We start from the raw sequence: 17161 nt of genomic DNA, 5'->3' as shown, positions 1-17161 counted from the left end.
TTATTGTTTATCCTTGTAATTGTTTAAACTTTCAAACATTGCTCATGAGAATTATTGAAGTAATGAAGGAATGAATTTGATAAGTTGCCTCCATTAGGTTGAAAACAGATAGCCAACACTGTGTATGAATGCTATTGAAGGAGAGACCAGTAAAGACACTTATATAGTTATTTCAAGTTACAGCTAATGTTGTTGTATCAGGGTCATGTTGAAAGGATCCTTGAATTTATGTGGTATATATTTACCTTTAGGCTAAATACAAGAACAGTAAGAGATTGCAGTAATTCTTACTGCACAGAAATAACTTTGTAACAAAAAATCAAATTAATTTTTATAAATGGAATAAGTAAGACATGCTCATTGCCTATACTATATATTGGTTAAGAGATGGTCAATTTTATTATGTTATATAAAATATGCCCCCTCCAAAAAACATGGCAAGAACTCTCTTTCATTTAGGGAGAAGATGTGACTACTGTCCTAGCATCACTCACGTGTATACCTTGAGTTGTTTTTTCCAGCAATGGTAATAGTTAAATGACCCATATCCTCTTTAACCTAATTTTCTTATAGTATTTACTTTTGCAAATGAGTCTGCTGACAAAGGTTATAAATGTGTTCTGTGAATATGAAATGATGCAAGGCTAACTGGCTTATTTGGGCATCAGTTCTACCTATCTATCATTAGGTCAATGGATCTACCTAATCTAATAGATCTACCTATCTAATTGGTAGCAGATCTACCTATCTAATTGGTAGCAGATCTACCTAATGATAGATAGTTATTTTGTTCTTATTGATGTCATACTCTAATCAACAGCTCAATATAGATTAGGAACCAACCCCAGGTGTAGATGACACAAGTAAGTACTTTCATTATCTAGTCCAGCTATATGAAGTTCAAGAAAGAGCTAAACATAAATCAAGAAGAAAAAAGTCTTTAACAGCCATGCAGGCTTCTATCCCTTCCTAGTACTGACTTTGTAGCATCTATAGCAAGGAGAAATTGTATTACCTCCTCTACTATTAGAAGACACCAAATGTTAAATAACTTTGGAAAGGTATTTAATCCACATCTTTGGCTGTACATAGGAAACTAGTTCATTGATACTCTTACCACATTTCTAAAAGAAAATAAATTATTCAGATAATATTGTTAAATATTGAGTGGAAGCAATGGATAATCCACAAGATATTTTACATTTCATTTTGTAATATAGTAAATATTTTCCCCAATATCTTCTTCAAAATATTTTACTCAGCTTAATAAAAAATTTAGTTTGTATTCCTTGAACACCCATAGTAGTTGAGGGAGGCACCCTAAGGAAAGCTAACATTTTTTGGTTTGGTTTTATTTTGTTTCATTTGTTTGTTTTAGACAGGGTCTGGCTCTGTTGCCCAGGCTAGAGTACAGTGGCATGATGACAGCTCACTGCAACCTCAACCACCCAGGCTCAAGCAATTCTCCTGCCTCACCCTCCTGGCTAGCTGGGGCTACAGGTGCACAACACCACACCCAGCTATTTTTTCTTTTATTTTTTGTAGAGATGAGATTTCATCATGTGGACCAGGCTGGTCTTTAACTCCTGGGCCCAAGCGGTCCACCTGCCTCAGCCTTTCAAAGTGCTGGGATTACAGGCATAAGCCATGGCACTCAGCACATTTTTGTATATTATTGATAAGCCAGCCAGAGATGATGCAAAGTAAATTGTATTTGCAATTGAGAAATTATAATTACACATGGAAAATTTTTGGAAAAATTTATTCATTTATACTGCTTGACATACTGGCCTTTCAAGATAGCCATTTAACCAAAAAAAAAAAAAAGATATCTACAGATCGACAACTCTATATTTTCAATTTGATCTCAAGTTGTGAACATCAGTAATAAACTTTCATTTGCTTTAATTATGGAATGTATTGAAGATGCTCACTTTTGGTTTCGTTTTAAGCTCATGTTATGACTGTAATTTTCAAAATTATTTTTCAGGGTGTGATTAAATAATAATTTCACAATTGAGACCTGATGTTATTTTGTTCCCCCTGCTTTTTCTTCACAACAGAAACCAGGAATGGATCTGGCAGACACCTATATTATGTTTGTTCGGCAAAACCAAGATATTCTTCGAGAAAAGGTCAATGAGGAAATGTATATAGAAAAGTTATTTGATGTAAGTAGCTTCCCTTGCAAGGTATGCTGACACCATAGATAAACTGCAAAGAGAAAAGTTGAATTTTGATGCTATGTTTGCAAAGCATAGTCTCCTTTTTGTGATCCTGTATCTTCTATACTAAAAAGTTGAAGCCGGCCAGGCATAGTGGCTCATGCCTGTAATCCCAGCACTTTGGGAGGCTGAGACCGGTGGATCACTTGAGTTCAGGAGTTCGAGACCAGCCTGGCCAACATGGCGAAACCCCATGTCTACTAAAAATACAAGGAAAAAAAAGGCATAGCTGGGTGTAGTGGTAGATGCCTGTAATCCCAGCTACTCGAGAGGCTTCAGCACAAGAATCGCTTGAGCCAGGAAGGCAGAGGTTGCAGTGAGCAAAGATTGTTCCACTGCACTCCAGCCTGGGTGAAAGAGTGAGACTTTGTCTCAAAAAAATGACTAAATAAAAAAAAAAAAGTTGAAGCCATTCTAGAAATAGACCATCGAAGATATATTTGTTGGTGTGTGGGCCAGGGGGCTGGCGGGGTGCCTTCTGAATATCTTCAGGTTTTTATCTTGGTGACCTATTTACTGAAATCCATTCTTGCCATCAGTTCATTATAAAGGTAAAAGTTTTTTCTCCTTGAAGTTGTTCCCCATTTCCAACTCCTCTTCATTTGCAGCTAATATAGTTGATAATTTTTATACTTCTTTTGACTGCTGATGGAGGCCTTAATTAGCTTCCTTTTCTATATGAAAATTGTCACCATTAGAATGAATCTCAAAAACCTGAGGTTAGTTATAAAAAGCCAGATAATAATAATTTTACCATGGTGTTCAGCATCTTTTCACTTGCCTTTTGCAGGATTCCATAAGCAGAATCATGTTCTAATGGATGTGGTCCCTACTATAAGATGTTTTAAGTCAATATGATATTCTACTGTTAAACAAACAAATAAGCTGCAGTAAAGCCAAATATCTGCCACTCTACTGTTGAACATTTTTATCTTGATTTAAAGTACTGATGTGTGCTAAAATATGCAATATTACAGTTTTATCAGCACTAAGGTCTTCATTTAGGCATGACAATGCCTAAAAATGAGGACTGTGGTTTTGTATACTGTGATCGTCATGTTTCATTTGTTCTGTATCTGTAAAGGAGACTAACAGAGCAGTCAATTTAAATAACAATATTGTCATTCATTTGTAATTATTTTACAGTCAGTTCAAAGGAAATGATACTTTGCTTGTGACATAACTTTGCATAATTCACCACAATACAGATTCCTAAATGTAATATTTGCTTTGAAGCTTATTTATTTATGTACATCTTCTCTGCGTTTTAGAAATGCTTTTCTGGCAGTTTCACTTAATTATGCAAGTTACTGCAAATGTTTTCGTAACAGCAATTCACGGGCTTCATGGTGACACTTCAGCTGTGGCAGTTGCAGAAGGTCCTGCTACGTCATCCTCTCTGCCATGGTCTCTCGTGTCAGTGTTCACTGTCAGTTTGGGTGGTCAAAATGAATCTTATCTTTCATGCTTTATGTTTCTACCCTTTACTCAGGCTATCTTACAATAAAAAGTATTGCCTGTTTTAATAAGCTAAGTGTTAATATGTGTGAAAAAATGATTTTCTAAAAGCTTTGATGCCCTGCAGGGGTAGAAAAATTATCATCCATCCAGCTGGCTCTTTTACAAAATACTGAAACCGTATTAGCAACTTCTGCTTCCATTTGGTATTGCTCTGAATTTACAAGCATATGTTTCATTTCCAAGTTCTCTTTTACTTTTTCTGCTAATGTGGTGATTTTCAAAACTGTTGAACAGAAGAGGGAAATTGAGTTGATGTTATTCCCATTATGTTTCTTCTTAGAATAGCTAAAGCACATCTTCTATGATGAAAAGTTAAAGCCATTCTGTAAGTAGACTATCATAGACAGATTTGTCAAGGGGAATGGGTGAACTTTCTGAACATCTTCAGTTTTCTGACTTGGTGACCTATTTACTGCAATCCATTCTTGCCATCAGTTCATTATAAAGGTAGAAGGTTTTTCTCCTTGAAGTTATTCTCTACTTCCAACTCCTCTTCATTCGCTGAAGTTCTTTGGAAGACTTTCTATGTGGCAACAATAACAGACAGAGGGAACTAAAGTGGCTCTAAGGAGGCCAACATTAAAATATAACACTAGTTTAATTGCCCTGGTTATATATACTTTCATTCAATGCCTAAGCATCTGACACGGCTATGGGTCTAAAAGTAACCCTTAATAAGCAACCATTCTGTTTTGGTTGTGAAAATTTTTATTTTTAATATTCCCGGTAGAACACTGGACTTGTTATTTGTAAAATAATTGTAATGTCCTTAAACATTCTAATATTTTTAAATTGCACATTTTTATTACTTTATTTAAAAATAAAAATAGACCCTAATTCTGTTGATTTATCATCAGGAATAACATGTATGAGGGGATACTAAAAGCCCCTAATTAGCCAAGACTGAATTTGCCTCAATTACAGTTAGAAAATGAGAGGTTATCAAGTATGTGTTGAAAGGTAAAGTAGAATGTGTATCTTAAGCAACAGATCATTACCGAGAGACATTATGTAATTATTGGAAATCCGCTTGGCTGGAGCCTAAAATAATATTGTTAGGTGTCAAAAAACAGTTGAAAATAATGACCCTATAAATACTGTTAGCAACCTTAGCCTATTACAGATAAAAGATTGAAGAGAATAATTTCATTCAGGCATCATGACAAACTTTTGCTATTCCAGTTAGAGTATTTCCTGTATAAGTAAGTAAATGGATCTCGTTAACTTCAGATGCAAGTGAAAACACGCTTACACACACATCATAATGAGTTAAAACTTAGTGGTTTAAACCAACTCAGATTAGAAAACAAGGGCTACAGTTTCTGGGTCATGCAACGTGAGGGCTTAAACTCTTCAAGAAATTCACTTAGTTTTGGAAATGCCACATATAACACTATTTTTATATAAAACAGTTAGTCTGCAAAACGTATTCACCCTGCCCCCAACATTTTTGGAAAGCATGTATTACTAAATAATCTTTGCAGGTGATGCAGCTATGTTAAAAAGTTTGTGGAACTTTCCCTGAGTGTAGTAACTAACTACTCACAGTATGCCTGACCTCTGTTACTTTTTGGTGATTTAAATATCTTGATTGTTCCTGATTTTTGTGATGAAATACCCCAGGATTTGGTTTAAATAAGCTGCTATTACTTGAGACCAAAAACACGACATTGCCCTAGATTCGTGCCCATTATTTTAGGAATGAGAATGATATCTTCAAGAGTTTTCAGTGTACAACCTACACAGCCATTTACCGTATAAAATCTGCTTCCGGAGCATTCTGCACTGCTGCTATCATTCCCATCTCCAATAATAAGTCATTAATGTCAAGTATGAGAGAGGAAATGTATAAAATCTGCATTACCTTAAAGGTCATAAATAGGATAATCTTTAATTTTTTACATCAAATCTTGAAATATTAAAATTAAAAGTATCCTTTGAGAGCCACAAAAGCTAATATTAGGACAAATGTGAAGGCATTATATTCACTTCATAAGTAGCCACATTTACAAAACACTTTTTGCTTCAAACAGATATAACTTTTTCTTTTTTTTAGTTTCAATTTTATTTTATTTTATTTATTTTTATTATTATTATTATACTTTAAGTTTTAGGGTACATGTGCACAATGTGCAGATTAGTTACATATGTATACATGTGCCATGCTGGTGTGCTGCACCCATTAACTCGTCATTTAGCATTAGGTATATCTCCAAATGCTATCCCTCCCTCCTCCCCCCACCCCACAACAGTCCCCAGAGTGTGATGTTCACCTTCCTGTGTCCATGTGTTCTCATTGTTCAATTCCCATCTATGAGTGAGAACATGCGGTGTTTGGTTTTTTGTCCTTGCGATAGTTTACTGAGATGATGATTTCCAATTTCATCCATGTCCCTACAAAGGACATGAACTCATCATTTTTTATGGCTGCATAGTATTCCATGGTGTATATATGCCACATTTTCTTAATCCAGTCTATCATTGTTGGACATTTGGGTTGGTTCCAAGTCTTTGCTATTGTGAATAGTGCCACAGTAAACATACGTGTGCATGTGTCTTTATAGCAGCATGATTTATAGTCCTTTGGGTATATACCCAGTAATGGGATGGCTGGGTCAAATGGAATTTCTAGTTCTAGATCCCTGAGGAATCGCCACACTGACTTCCACAATGGGACTAGTTTACAGTCCCACCAACAGTGTAAAAGTGTTCCTATTTCTCCACATCCTCTCCAGCACCTGTTGTTTCCTGACTTTTTAATGATCGCCATTCTAACTGGTGTGAGATGGTATCTCATTGTGGTTTTGATTTGCAAAAAATGGGCAAAGGATATGAACAGACACTTCTCAAAAGAAGACATTTATGCAGCCAAAAGACACATGAAAAAATGCTCATCATCACTGGCCATCAGAGAAATGCAAATCAGAAATAACTTTTTAAAAGTATGAATAAGTTATGGCAGGTCCATGATGTTAACAGAGAAAACTAAGTTTGTTTAAGGTACATCCTTAATCTTTTCAAACTATCAAAATAATAGCTGTAGTTTTCACCACTACCATTCCCTGTCTACCTTCTTGTTCCAGGAAATGTTCTAGGTGCTTCATCTATATCATTTCCAAGCTCCTAGGCTAGATCCCGTCAATCCCATTTTATCTCTATTTTTAGTTTAAAACATCTCCCACTCAGAGAAGATAAGTGACTTGTGGATTGTTGAGTCAAACTTTGAAATTGTATTTCTCAAGTTTCAAAGTCTATGCTCTCTCTACCTTACCTCTGACTTAACAAAATTTGAAATGATAAAATAGTGTTATGGGAAGAGCTCTGGTCTGAGAATGCAGAAACTTGAGTTCCCACCACAGTTCTGCCGTTAAATATCTGGGTGAGTTTGAAAAAGTTATGCCATCTGTGTAAGACTCAGTTTACTTAGTACGTGTAAACTAAAGATGTTGGTCTGGAACTCCAGATTTCTGAAACTCTTCCAGATTTTAAACCAATTTTTTTTTTTTTTTAGTTTTAATGTTAGCAATGATGACCGAAAATACTGGGCTGATTGCATAAAGGGTCTTGTACTTCAGTATAGTAATTTCTAAGTTATTTTGTGATAGCCATGTGAAAACAAGATGTCCCACCTAAGAAGCAGTAGCATGTGCAGTAGATTAATAGAAAAGAAAATCTATCTACAAAAATAGCTGTGCCATATGACATTGTGTATATCTATCACTGTGGTTCTGAAACCCAAATTTTTTTAAAAAGTTGCAATACGTATGTTCTGTATTCAGGCTCAGTGTTTCCAGGTGACCAGGATGTTTTAAACAGAGGGTATGTCTGCCTCTCACGTGACCACTGAGGCACATGCTAAGTTTATAATCTATGTGTTACATTTACTTTTCCAATTTTAAAAAAGTGACTTATTGGGTAAGAAAAACTGAAAGAAGTTATCCTGTAGTAGGAAAGATCATGAATATACCAAAAGAAAGTTTTTCTACTTTGAGGCTCTCTCTCTTACCCCAATATCCTTTTTCTTTTTTTTTAAACACACAAGGCATCATTGTCAGCAGTCTTTTTAAAATTTTTATCAAATCGAAACCATCTTCAACCTGATCCCGATATAAAAAGTATGACAAAGATTTTCTAATTCTTCAATTCCGTTTTTAATGCCTACTGTGATGTTTCTTCCCAGGCAGAGTGGCTGCTCACTCTCTCAGGTTTCAGAACATATAGCACAAGCTACAGGTGTCCATGTGTCAGCAGAGATCCTGGTACATTTCTTCAGAGCTTTGGCTCTCTGGACTGGAAAGTAGTGATGTTTCAGAAGTCAAAACTGACATCTGTAGTAATGACCACAACAGCACTTCTCTTGTCATTTTCTAAGGTCCAAGAATGTTGAAATGTGGAGGCAATTGAGAGTTGACTGAAGCACATCTTATTTTTCAAGATAGACACTAAACCTACCTAACTCTCTAAACCATTGTGCATTTATTGGGCACTGCCCACCTTGAATCCCTTGGAAACTATCTCACTTTAGCTCTCATGTTGCTGAAGACACATCAGGGTACAATATTTAATTGGTAAATCATGCAGATTAAACATGCTCTTTGTTATAAATTGATTAAATGTTTAATTGTGGAGGAGTTTCATCTCCACAAGATTTTTTTAATGTTATGATGTCTTGTAAAATTTAAAGTAATTCTTTAAATGATAGTTAATCAGTTATATTCATCCAAACAGCGTTTTATAAAGGCTTAATTTCCCAGGACTTTCTGTGAAAAGAATGCTTACTTTCCAGTGAAGAAACTCTAAATTAAACATTTTGAGTAAAATTGACCTATACTATATAAATGGATTCAGTAGACTATTAATGTAAGATAAAAAGAAAATAATGAAAATATTATAAGTGAATGTGCTTCTCAAAATGAAACTGATTTTGCACTTACATGCCCTTGTTTGCCTCTGGACTCCCAAATTTTAAGAAAGGGGGAAATGCCCAGAACTTTATTTTTTTTTGGATGGAGTTTCGCTCTTGCCACCGAGGCTGGAGTGCAATGGTGCAATCTTGGCTCACTGCAACCTCCACTTCCAGGTTCAAATGATTCTTTTGTCTCAGCTCCAGAGTAGCTGGGACTACAGGTGTGCACCACTACACCTGGCTAGTTTTTGTATTTTTAGTAGAAACAGGGTTTCACCGTGTTGGCCAGGCTAGTCTGAAACTCCTAACCTCAGAAGATCTGTCTGCCTCCACCTCCCAAAGTGCTGAGATTACAGACATGAGCCACCACGCCCGGCCTGCCCGGAACTTTTGGGCTAGTGTTTCACATCAATGCCCAAACTTTTTGAAGTGAGAATTTACTCATTCTTGGTAAGATTAACACTGCTATTCTTAATGTATTTAAAGATTGTTTATTACAATGTTGATTTCCTAAGAATAGTTGAAATCAACAAAACATGGATAAGAGTGACCATTAAACAGAACTTTCACAATACGCTTGGTTGTATAAGAGTGACCATTACATAGAACTTTCACAATACACAGTTGAAATCAACAAAACATAGATAAAAGTGACCACTAAATAGAACTTTCACAATACACTTCTTTGTATATATTTAGAGCTGATAATGTACTTTTTCAATCATATTATTTGAGCGAGTTTCTTTGTGTATGTAATCAGCCTGTTTACTAGGAATGCAGGCTGGAACCCACTGAGATGGAAGACCATCTTTGCCTTCTTGCATGTCTTATAATTCTACGATATTATAGAAGTATTCTAGCTGGGCAGGATGGCTCATGCCTATAATCCCAACACTTCAAGAGGTCAACGTGAGAATGATCACTTAAATCTAGGAGTTCAAGAACAGCCTGGGCAACATAGCAAGACCTTGTCTCTACAAAAAAAAAAAAAAAAATTAGCCTAGCATGATAGTGTGTTCCTGTAGTCCTAGCTACTTCGGAGGCTAAGGTGAGAGGATCATCCAAGTCTAGGAGTTTGAGGCTACTGTGAGCTATGACCACACCACTGTACTACAGCCTAGGTGACAGAGCAAGACCCTGTCTCAGAAAGAAAAATGGGAAGCTTTCTTATATGTGAATGTCAGTTTTAAAATAGCAGTTTTCCTCTTTTCAATTATTTTTCACTTTTTAATAACTGTATAGTTGTTATATGGTCTTCACAAATTAGTATAGATTCCCATTAAGGTATTTTCATTTTGGTCTTATTTTTATATAAAAGTACTCAAATATAAATAATTAACTGTTGTACCAGTATGTACAACCATGATTTTCCTATCAACACTCAAATACTAATATTATTCCCATGTCATAGCCATTATTTTCCTTTTCCATCAGTAGAAAGGGATGTATGATATGAGTACAGTGATGTACTGGAGGCTGTTTGAGGTTATTTATTTATTTGTTTTTTTTGTTTTTTTGTTTTTTTGTTTGAGACAGAGTCTCACTCTGTAGCCCAAGCTAGAGTGCAGTGGCGCAATCTCAGCTCACAGTAACCTCTGCCTCCCGGGCTCAAGCAATTCTTCCTCAGCCTCCCAAGTAGCTGGGACTACAGGTGTGTGCCACCATGCCTGGCTAATGTTTTGTACTTTAGTGGAGACAGGGTTTCACCATGTTGCCCAGGGTGGTCTCGAACTCCTGAGCTTGGGCAATCTGCCCACTTCGGCCTCTCAAAATGCTGGGATCACAGGCATGAGCCACCATACCCAGCTGAGGTAATTTATTTATAAACATTGTTGTGTTGTGTACCTCAGTACCTCATTGTGTACTAAAGGTGGATAAAAAGTTTGACTAATTGGTTATATATATGATAGGAGCAGTGTCTTATTTATCTCACATGTTGTAGCGATCTGTTACTTAGCTGCTTTTAACACATTGTTTTCCAGCTGTTGTCATTGTGTTTCATTGTATATAATCCTGCTTTGGTTTACTTAAGGTATTTGGACTCACACTGAAGTTGTTTGACCTCTTTTAAGATAGTCATAGTCAAGCCTGTTTCTATATTGTCTTCTCTGGCTCAGTAGATGCCATACAAAGCTGCTCCTCAGCTTTTTTTTTTTTTTTTCCTTAAAGTTTGTTTCTCTTTAAAACCTCTGCCCTCGAATTACAGCTGTCTGGTTCCTTTGAGTTAATAATCCTCATTGTAATGTTAAGTTATTATTTGTAAGTGTAAGAATTTATAAAAGGATCAACTTTTGATGTATGGTGTATGCCAAAATAGCTTTGGCAAGTCCAAACGTGGTTCAGAGAGGCCAAAGGCCCTCATTTGAATCAGAGCTTTGGTGAATTAAAACCTGAGAAACTTGAGATAAGGATGCCCAACTGCCTAAAAGAAACTCAACCAGAAAGTGTATTATAGCTTGTTGATCTTATTTCTTTGATAATTCAAAAGAATGTTCAAGAAATATGTGGGCTTCTTGCTTAGATTCTTGAAATGTGATCATGGAACACAATTGTCATTTGGCACATTCCCAGAAATACACATCTTTGCATGAGGCACCTGGACATATGTGGCAGGTCTGGTAGAATCAGCTAATTAACAACACAGGCTTAAACAGGCACCTCATCTGGCAGTGCAGTTAGTTGCCTGATGGTGCTCAGCAGGATTTGGTAGTGCTTTTTATTTTTCTATCCTAATGGTCTGCTGCCCACCTAATTTTGCCTTATTGTCAGTCACTACTTACCGCAGCTTGGGGCCCTCCCAGGAGGCTAAATTATTATCAAAGGATTAGGGAGATGTAGCCTTGCAGCTCTGACATTTCTGATTACTTGTCTATGCCAGAACACTAATTAGCTGTGACTAATTAAGAAAAATGTTCCTGCCATAGAAAACCATTTAAAAGAACTGAGAAGTAGAAAAGCAATTCAAAAGCTGAGCAGTGCTCAGATTTGCTGATGCTCTTTAGATTTCCACCAAAGCCTTAACTCACCTTTAATTGTGCTCAGAATTAAAGAAATTCCACATGCAAACTGACCGGAGGATTTTGCTTGAATAGGAAAAAGAAAAATGTTGATCACCTAAGCTCTCTTAACAATGGTGAAACTGTCTTTGATGAATGGAAGGTGACACAACTTTCATTTTCATGGAGAAATTTTTCTAAACACCAATTGCGTAACATATATTTGCATTCATCCACCTGAGCCAGTAACAAAGGCTTAATTCACTGAAGAAATTATAAAAAAAAAAATTATCTGTTATCAATTTTATAAAAGACTGTTGAATTGATTATAAGGAACATGTTGAGCATTTTGAAAGTTATTTAGCATTGCTTTCATGTATCTTTCATCTTTAAGATGGTCTAGAAATTCTGACCTCTATATGTAGAGCCTGTGACTTTGCATGCTTGCACTTCAACTGGTCTCTAGTGCCTTGTTCATGGAAATGTCCAGGCTTCCCCTGAGACCAGCATTTCTATCAGTTGATCACTGCGATGTTTTCATAGAACAGATAGCTACTACCCTCCATCCCTTCCATCCTAACTTCTTAAACAAATGGCATGGTGGCTTTAAAGCCATTTTCTGTGCTGGCTTTTTGTACTCCCCCTCTGTGGATCACGCCTTCTGCAAGGTCAAACCATTCACAAGTGGGCACAGCAGTGGCAGCCAGGTCACCAGTGTTGACTAAATCCAAGAAAAAAAATCTGTGTAAGGAACCAGCAGAACCATCATTACATGTGATTATTGAATGCATTGGCAGGAAACTATATATAAAATAATTTTAAACTTTCATACAAACACCTAACCTGTAAGAGAGAGCCTGAATTTCCTGATCTTAGCACAGCCCTAGATAACACATCAACTAAATTTTGCTGTCTTCATATGGACAAAATATTTCACTGGAGGGAAAAAAAAGTTCTCACCCCTACCTCACCTATATTCTTCATGCTGATTTTTAAACCCATTTCTTTTTTCTCTCATTGGAGAACAAAAGGCAGGTAGCCAACATCCTCTAAGGAATAATCCTTCCTAAATATGAAGACTGTTATTAAGGTACCTGTCATACTTGTCTACTCCAGGATAAATAATCCCTATTTGTTTAACTTCACTTTGTAGGCCTTTTTTTTCTAGCCCTTTAATCATCTTTGTGGCTGTCCTTTGAAACTTCTCAAAGTGTTCTCTGTCATGCTTAGGGTTTAGAGTCAAGGATAGGATGTAGTATTTGAATGTGGCTGAACAAGATTCTTTCAAGACTTCTATGTATTCATTCTAATATATAACTTTCCCATACTTTTGCTCTACTGACCTCTATAGTTCCATATATTCCCTATATTTGTTTTTGTTGACTTTTTCTCTCACTGGCTACATATCTTAAAGATAGGCAATAATCTGAAGTCAGGAGTTCGAGACCAGCCTGGCCAACATGGTGAAACTCCATCTCTATTAAAAATACAAAAAGTAGCTGGGTGTGGTGGCACATGCCTGTATCCCAGCTACTCGGGAGGCTGAGGCAGGAGAATCACTTGATCCCGGGAGGTGGAGGTTGCAGTGAGCCGAGATCGTGTCACTGCACTCCAGCCTGGGTGACAGAGTGAGACTCCATCTCAAAAAAAGATAGGCAATAAATGTGTAAGTTTAATGATGTAGAATATTTATTTTTGAGGCAGTAAAAGTACATGTTTATTGATGTAGAATATCCATTTCATTGGTGTTTTACATTAGAAGATCTAGAAAACAAACTCATTCAATTACTATGTGTCAAAAATGGTGGGGAATGTTGAGATTAAAACTTCAGGCCTTGGCTTTGCCCATAGAGATGGCTATCTATGTCACAATTACTCAATAGGAATCTAGTGAGAATGTAAAGTTGAAACCCCTCTTATTAATTATTTATTAATTGAACCTATATTTACCAAACACTTTTTAGACCACACACTTTGCTAGAGGCTGGGAATGCAGTATTAAACAAGATAGACCAAGTCCTTGCCCCAAGGGAGCTTACCAAATGGGTATTTTTGAAAAAAATTTTTTTCCACATAAAATGTTTTACTTTTTTATCTGCAGAATAGCTATCCACAGATTTTTTTTTAATGGAAGTACTCTGGTGAACTGAAAGTCAATACTGTTTCAAAATAGATACTAATAATTAATCTATTAAATTGTTTATTTATTTCTCCCTCTGCTTCAAGTGGATGATTGTAAACTTGCTAAAGGTTTAGAGCCAACACAAAGTTTATATCCAGTTCTAGCACGTGCATCAAATGATGTGACTGTGAGATAAGAGCACACTCTTGCTCTCTATTCTTCCTGAGTTCTTAGCTCAAAAGCCAGGCTTATATCAGCTCCCAAACAAGCTCTTATATCCCTACAGACAGAAGTCACTATTTCCACAGCAACAATATTTTTCTGCCTTTCTTTAAAAACAGCTCACAAAGCCAACAAGTGTAGAACGCACCCAGGACATGTCACTTTGTGGTGAAAATGCACAGGCAGCACAGCCAGCCGTGCCTCCTAATATACCCCATGGCCTCAGAATGGGTACCAATAGACCTGAGCATATGCTAGAGAGGCAGCTCCCTGCTTGGGGGACAGCCTCTGGAGGGCTGAGTACATCAACATTGGAACTCGTAGTGTTAGCATAGCTTTGTGAGTGAGTGTGTGTGTGTGTGTGTGTGTGGATTCTCATATATGTACATAGATATGAAAGTTTATCAATTTATAGTACTTTCTCTTTTATTTCATTCATCACCTAGAATAAAATTAGGCTGTCACATTTTAAGCCCCATTTGAGTCCTGTTTTAAATTTTTTTGGCCAAATGCAACTGTTTACTTTTCAATGATTTCTACAGCTTTAACGTGTATTTAATTATTTTTCTATTAAAGAAATATGTGATTCAAGTCAACAGTGAATCTGGCTCTGGTATTCATCTGTCCTTTGTCTATTGAAAAGCTGTCTGTCTACTATTATAGATATGATATATATATATAAATTTATATTTATAAATATTGAAATGCATGCAGTCTTTTCATGAAAATTGAATGCATGCTCTGTGCCAGACATTCTACTAAGGGCTGGAGATAGCAATACAAGTAAGATTCAGTTAAAGCCTTGTGTATACTCACAGCTGATTGAGGGAAACATAAACTACATTGTGCAATGTTTTTATAGACACCTGTGTAGAGTTCTAGGAGCAGAAAATAGGTGAGCCCCTAATTGTACCTAGTAAGAGATAGTATTGGCTAAAAAGCAGAGATAATGAATGATTGAGCTGAGTCTTAAAGGCTGACATGAATCTGGACAAGGAGGTGTAGTTGGGAATAAAGTCCAGACAGAGGAATGGGCATGCCCAGAGACCGAAGGTGTAGAGAAGCCTACCATGTGGCAGAGCTGCAGGTGGGTCAGTTTGCTGAAAAAGGTTCCTGGGGTCTGCACTGTGACTCAGAGACAGAAAGGTAGGTGTCTAGTCCCATCCTTAGGGCACTCTTAAAAGAAGATTTTGGAGTGTGTCCCATTTTTATAAGGAAACTGAAGCAGAAAGACATGCTAACAGCTCATTCTCAGGCATGAGTTTTATCTCAAGACTAAGTTGTACCATTTAATAGTAGTTCCAAGAGTCCAATATACTTTTATATAAATCCTACATTATGGATTTAAAATGCAATATTTACCAAAATTTTATATACTATGTTCAAAATAAGTCAACCAGATGAAAAGGTCAAACTGCCTAAACGAATCATTCATAAAGGTGATGTTTGCACCCCAAACTAGTACATACACCATTGTAACTGGATTTATCAATGAGCCAAACCATTAACTAGTGACTTCACTCGAAAGATTAGGCAAACCAGTATGCATCCCATCAAGGACACTAAGAAAGGGAGGGCAGAACAACTGATTGTCTGAAATTTTCACTTTCTAATAGTCTTTTTAGTACTAGGAAAGGAGCCACAGAATAAACTTGCAGAGGCACTTGCTTATTTGATAATAAAGAACATTATTTTTTAAATACTTTTCATGTAGTTTGAAGAAAGAGGTAGTTTATCTCTTTGAGGATATTTTGGAATGAAGGGAATTTTGGAAGTAGTAGTGAACAGAAAAGAGCTTGTGCAGCTCCCAATTTACGGAACTTGTCCTGTTTTCGAACTTATTCTGTTATGTAACTGAAGAGGATCTAATTCATCTGGAAATATATCTGTTATTATATTCATGTATTTTTTAAAAGATGAAGTATGGAATGCCAAAGATCGGAAAGTTTTTCAGCATCCAACAAGCATTTATTAGGTGCCTATTTTATACCAACTTTCCCTATGTTAGCACTTTTTACATTTCTCATTCCTTAATAGACATGATACTCTTAATTTGCAAACTTCCTGATGGAGTTAAAAAATGAAAATTGCCCTGAATATGACTTTATTCAACATGGAAAAAAGCAGCATGAATCACATGCTTCTCTGTTCTGATTGAAAAAAAAAAAAAAAGATGATGAAGAAAGTCCCATATATAGAGTTCTACTGTGGAAGAACCAAGGATCGTCTTTCCACATTACGTTGTTTTGCTACAGTAGAACAAATATTTTCCAGTGTTTTTAATCATTATGGTATATAGCACTTTAAAATGAGTCTTAAGAGAGTATATGAGATGTATAGCATAGTAGCCATTTGACTGGTTATCCCAATAGGGAGTGTGATTCTTCAAAGAATTTATTTACATTGTATATTACATTATTGGATTTACAGATACATTTAATCTTTAGAAATGTGGATTGCTTCAACCTGCAAAAAAATTTGAATGGGCTTTTTTGGAAATAATTAATAGGTACCTTCTCTATTTGTGCACAATCCTATGTTGCAGTGACCGTCAGTAAGGACCACAAATGCTAATGACACTTTTCCTAGTTTTCTGCTAGAAGCACTGAACTACTCTTAAGAATCAAAGGTGTTGTTGACAAAACAGAAATCCAGATGTCCTTCTAAAGAGAAGTGAAATAACACAGGAGTTATGAGCGCAGACTCTGGAGTATAAATGTAAGATATAAATCTTTACCCTACCACTTAAGTCATACTTGTTGTATAAACTTGAATAAGTAAATTGCTTGATCTAAACTCAGTTTTGTGCCTCTATAAACTCGGTTTCCAGATATGCAAAATGGGAATAATTACACCCACTTCATCAAGGTTATCATAAGAATTAAATGAATTATTTGTTTTTGTTTTGTTTTGTTTTGTTTTTTGAGACAGAGTCTCGTTGTGTCAACCAGGCAGGAGTGCAGTGGCGCGATCTCAGCTTACTGCAACCTCCACCTCCCAGGTTCAAGTGATTCTCCTGCCTCAGCTTCCCAAGTAGCTGGGATTACAGGCACATGCCACAGCACCCAACTAATTTTTTGTGTTTTCAGTAGAGATGAGGTTTCACCATGTTGGCCAGGCTGGTCTCCAACTCCTGGCCTCAAGTGATCCACCCACCTCTGCCTCCCAA

At 36.4% G+C, this 17161-nt stretch overlaps 1 protein-coding gene across 3 annotated transcripts in view; it reads left to right on the top strand.

Moving 5' to 3' along the window:
- Window positions 1–17161, top strand: part of CADPS2 (calcium dependent secretion activator 2) — a 567688-nt gene that overhangs the window by 537367 nt on the left and 13160 nt on the right. For all 3 annotated transcript variants that reach the window (XM_024250127.3, XM_054559726.2, XM_054559723.2), the window contains one exon: window positions 2064–2171. In XM_024250127.3, coding sequence (XP_024105895.1) covers window positions 2064–2171 — 108 coding nt within the window. The remainder of the gene's footprint in view (window positions 1–2063; window positions 2172–17161) is intronic.

The sequence above is a fragment of the Pongo abelii genome, chromosome 6 (assembly GCF_028885655.2).
Source record: "Pongo abelii isolate AG06213 chromosome 6, NHGRI_mPonAbe1-v2.0_pri, whole genome shotgun sequence".
NCBI lineage: Eukaryota > Metazoa > Chordata > Mammalia > Primates > Hominidae > Pongo > Pongo abelii.
The sequence above is the reverse complement of the archived record's forward strand: the minus strand, read 5'-3'. Positions and strand labels throughout refer to the sequence as shown.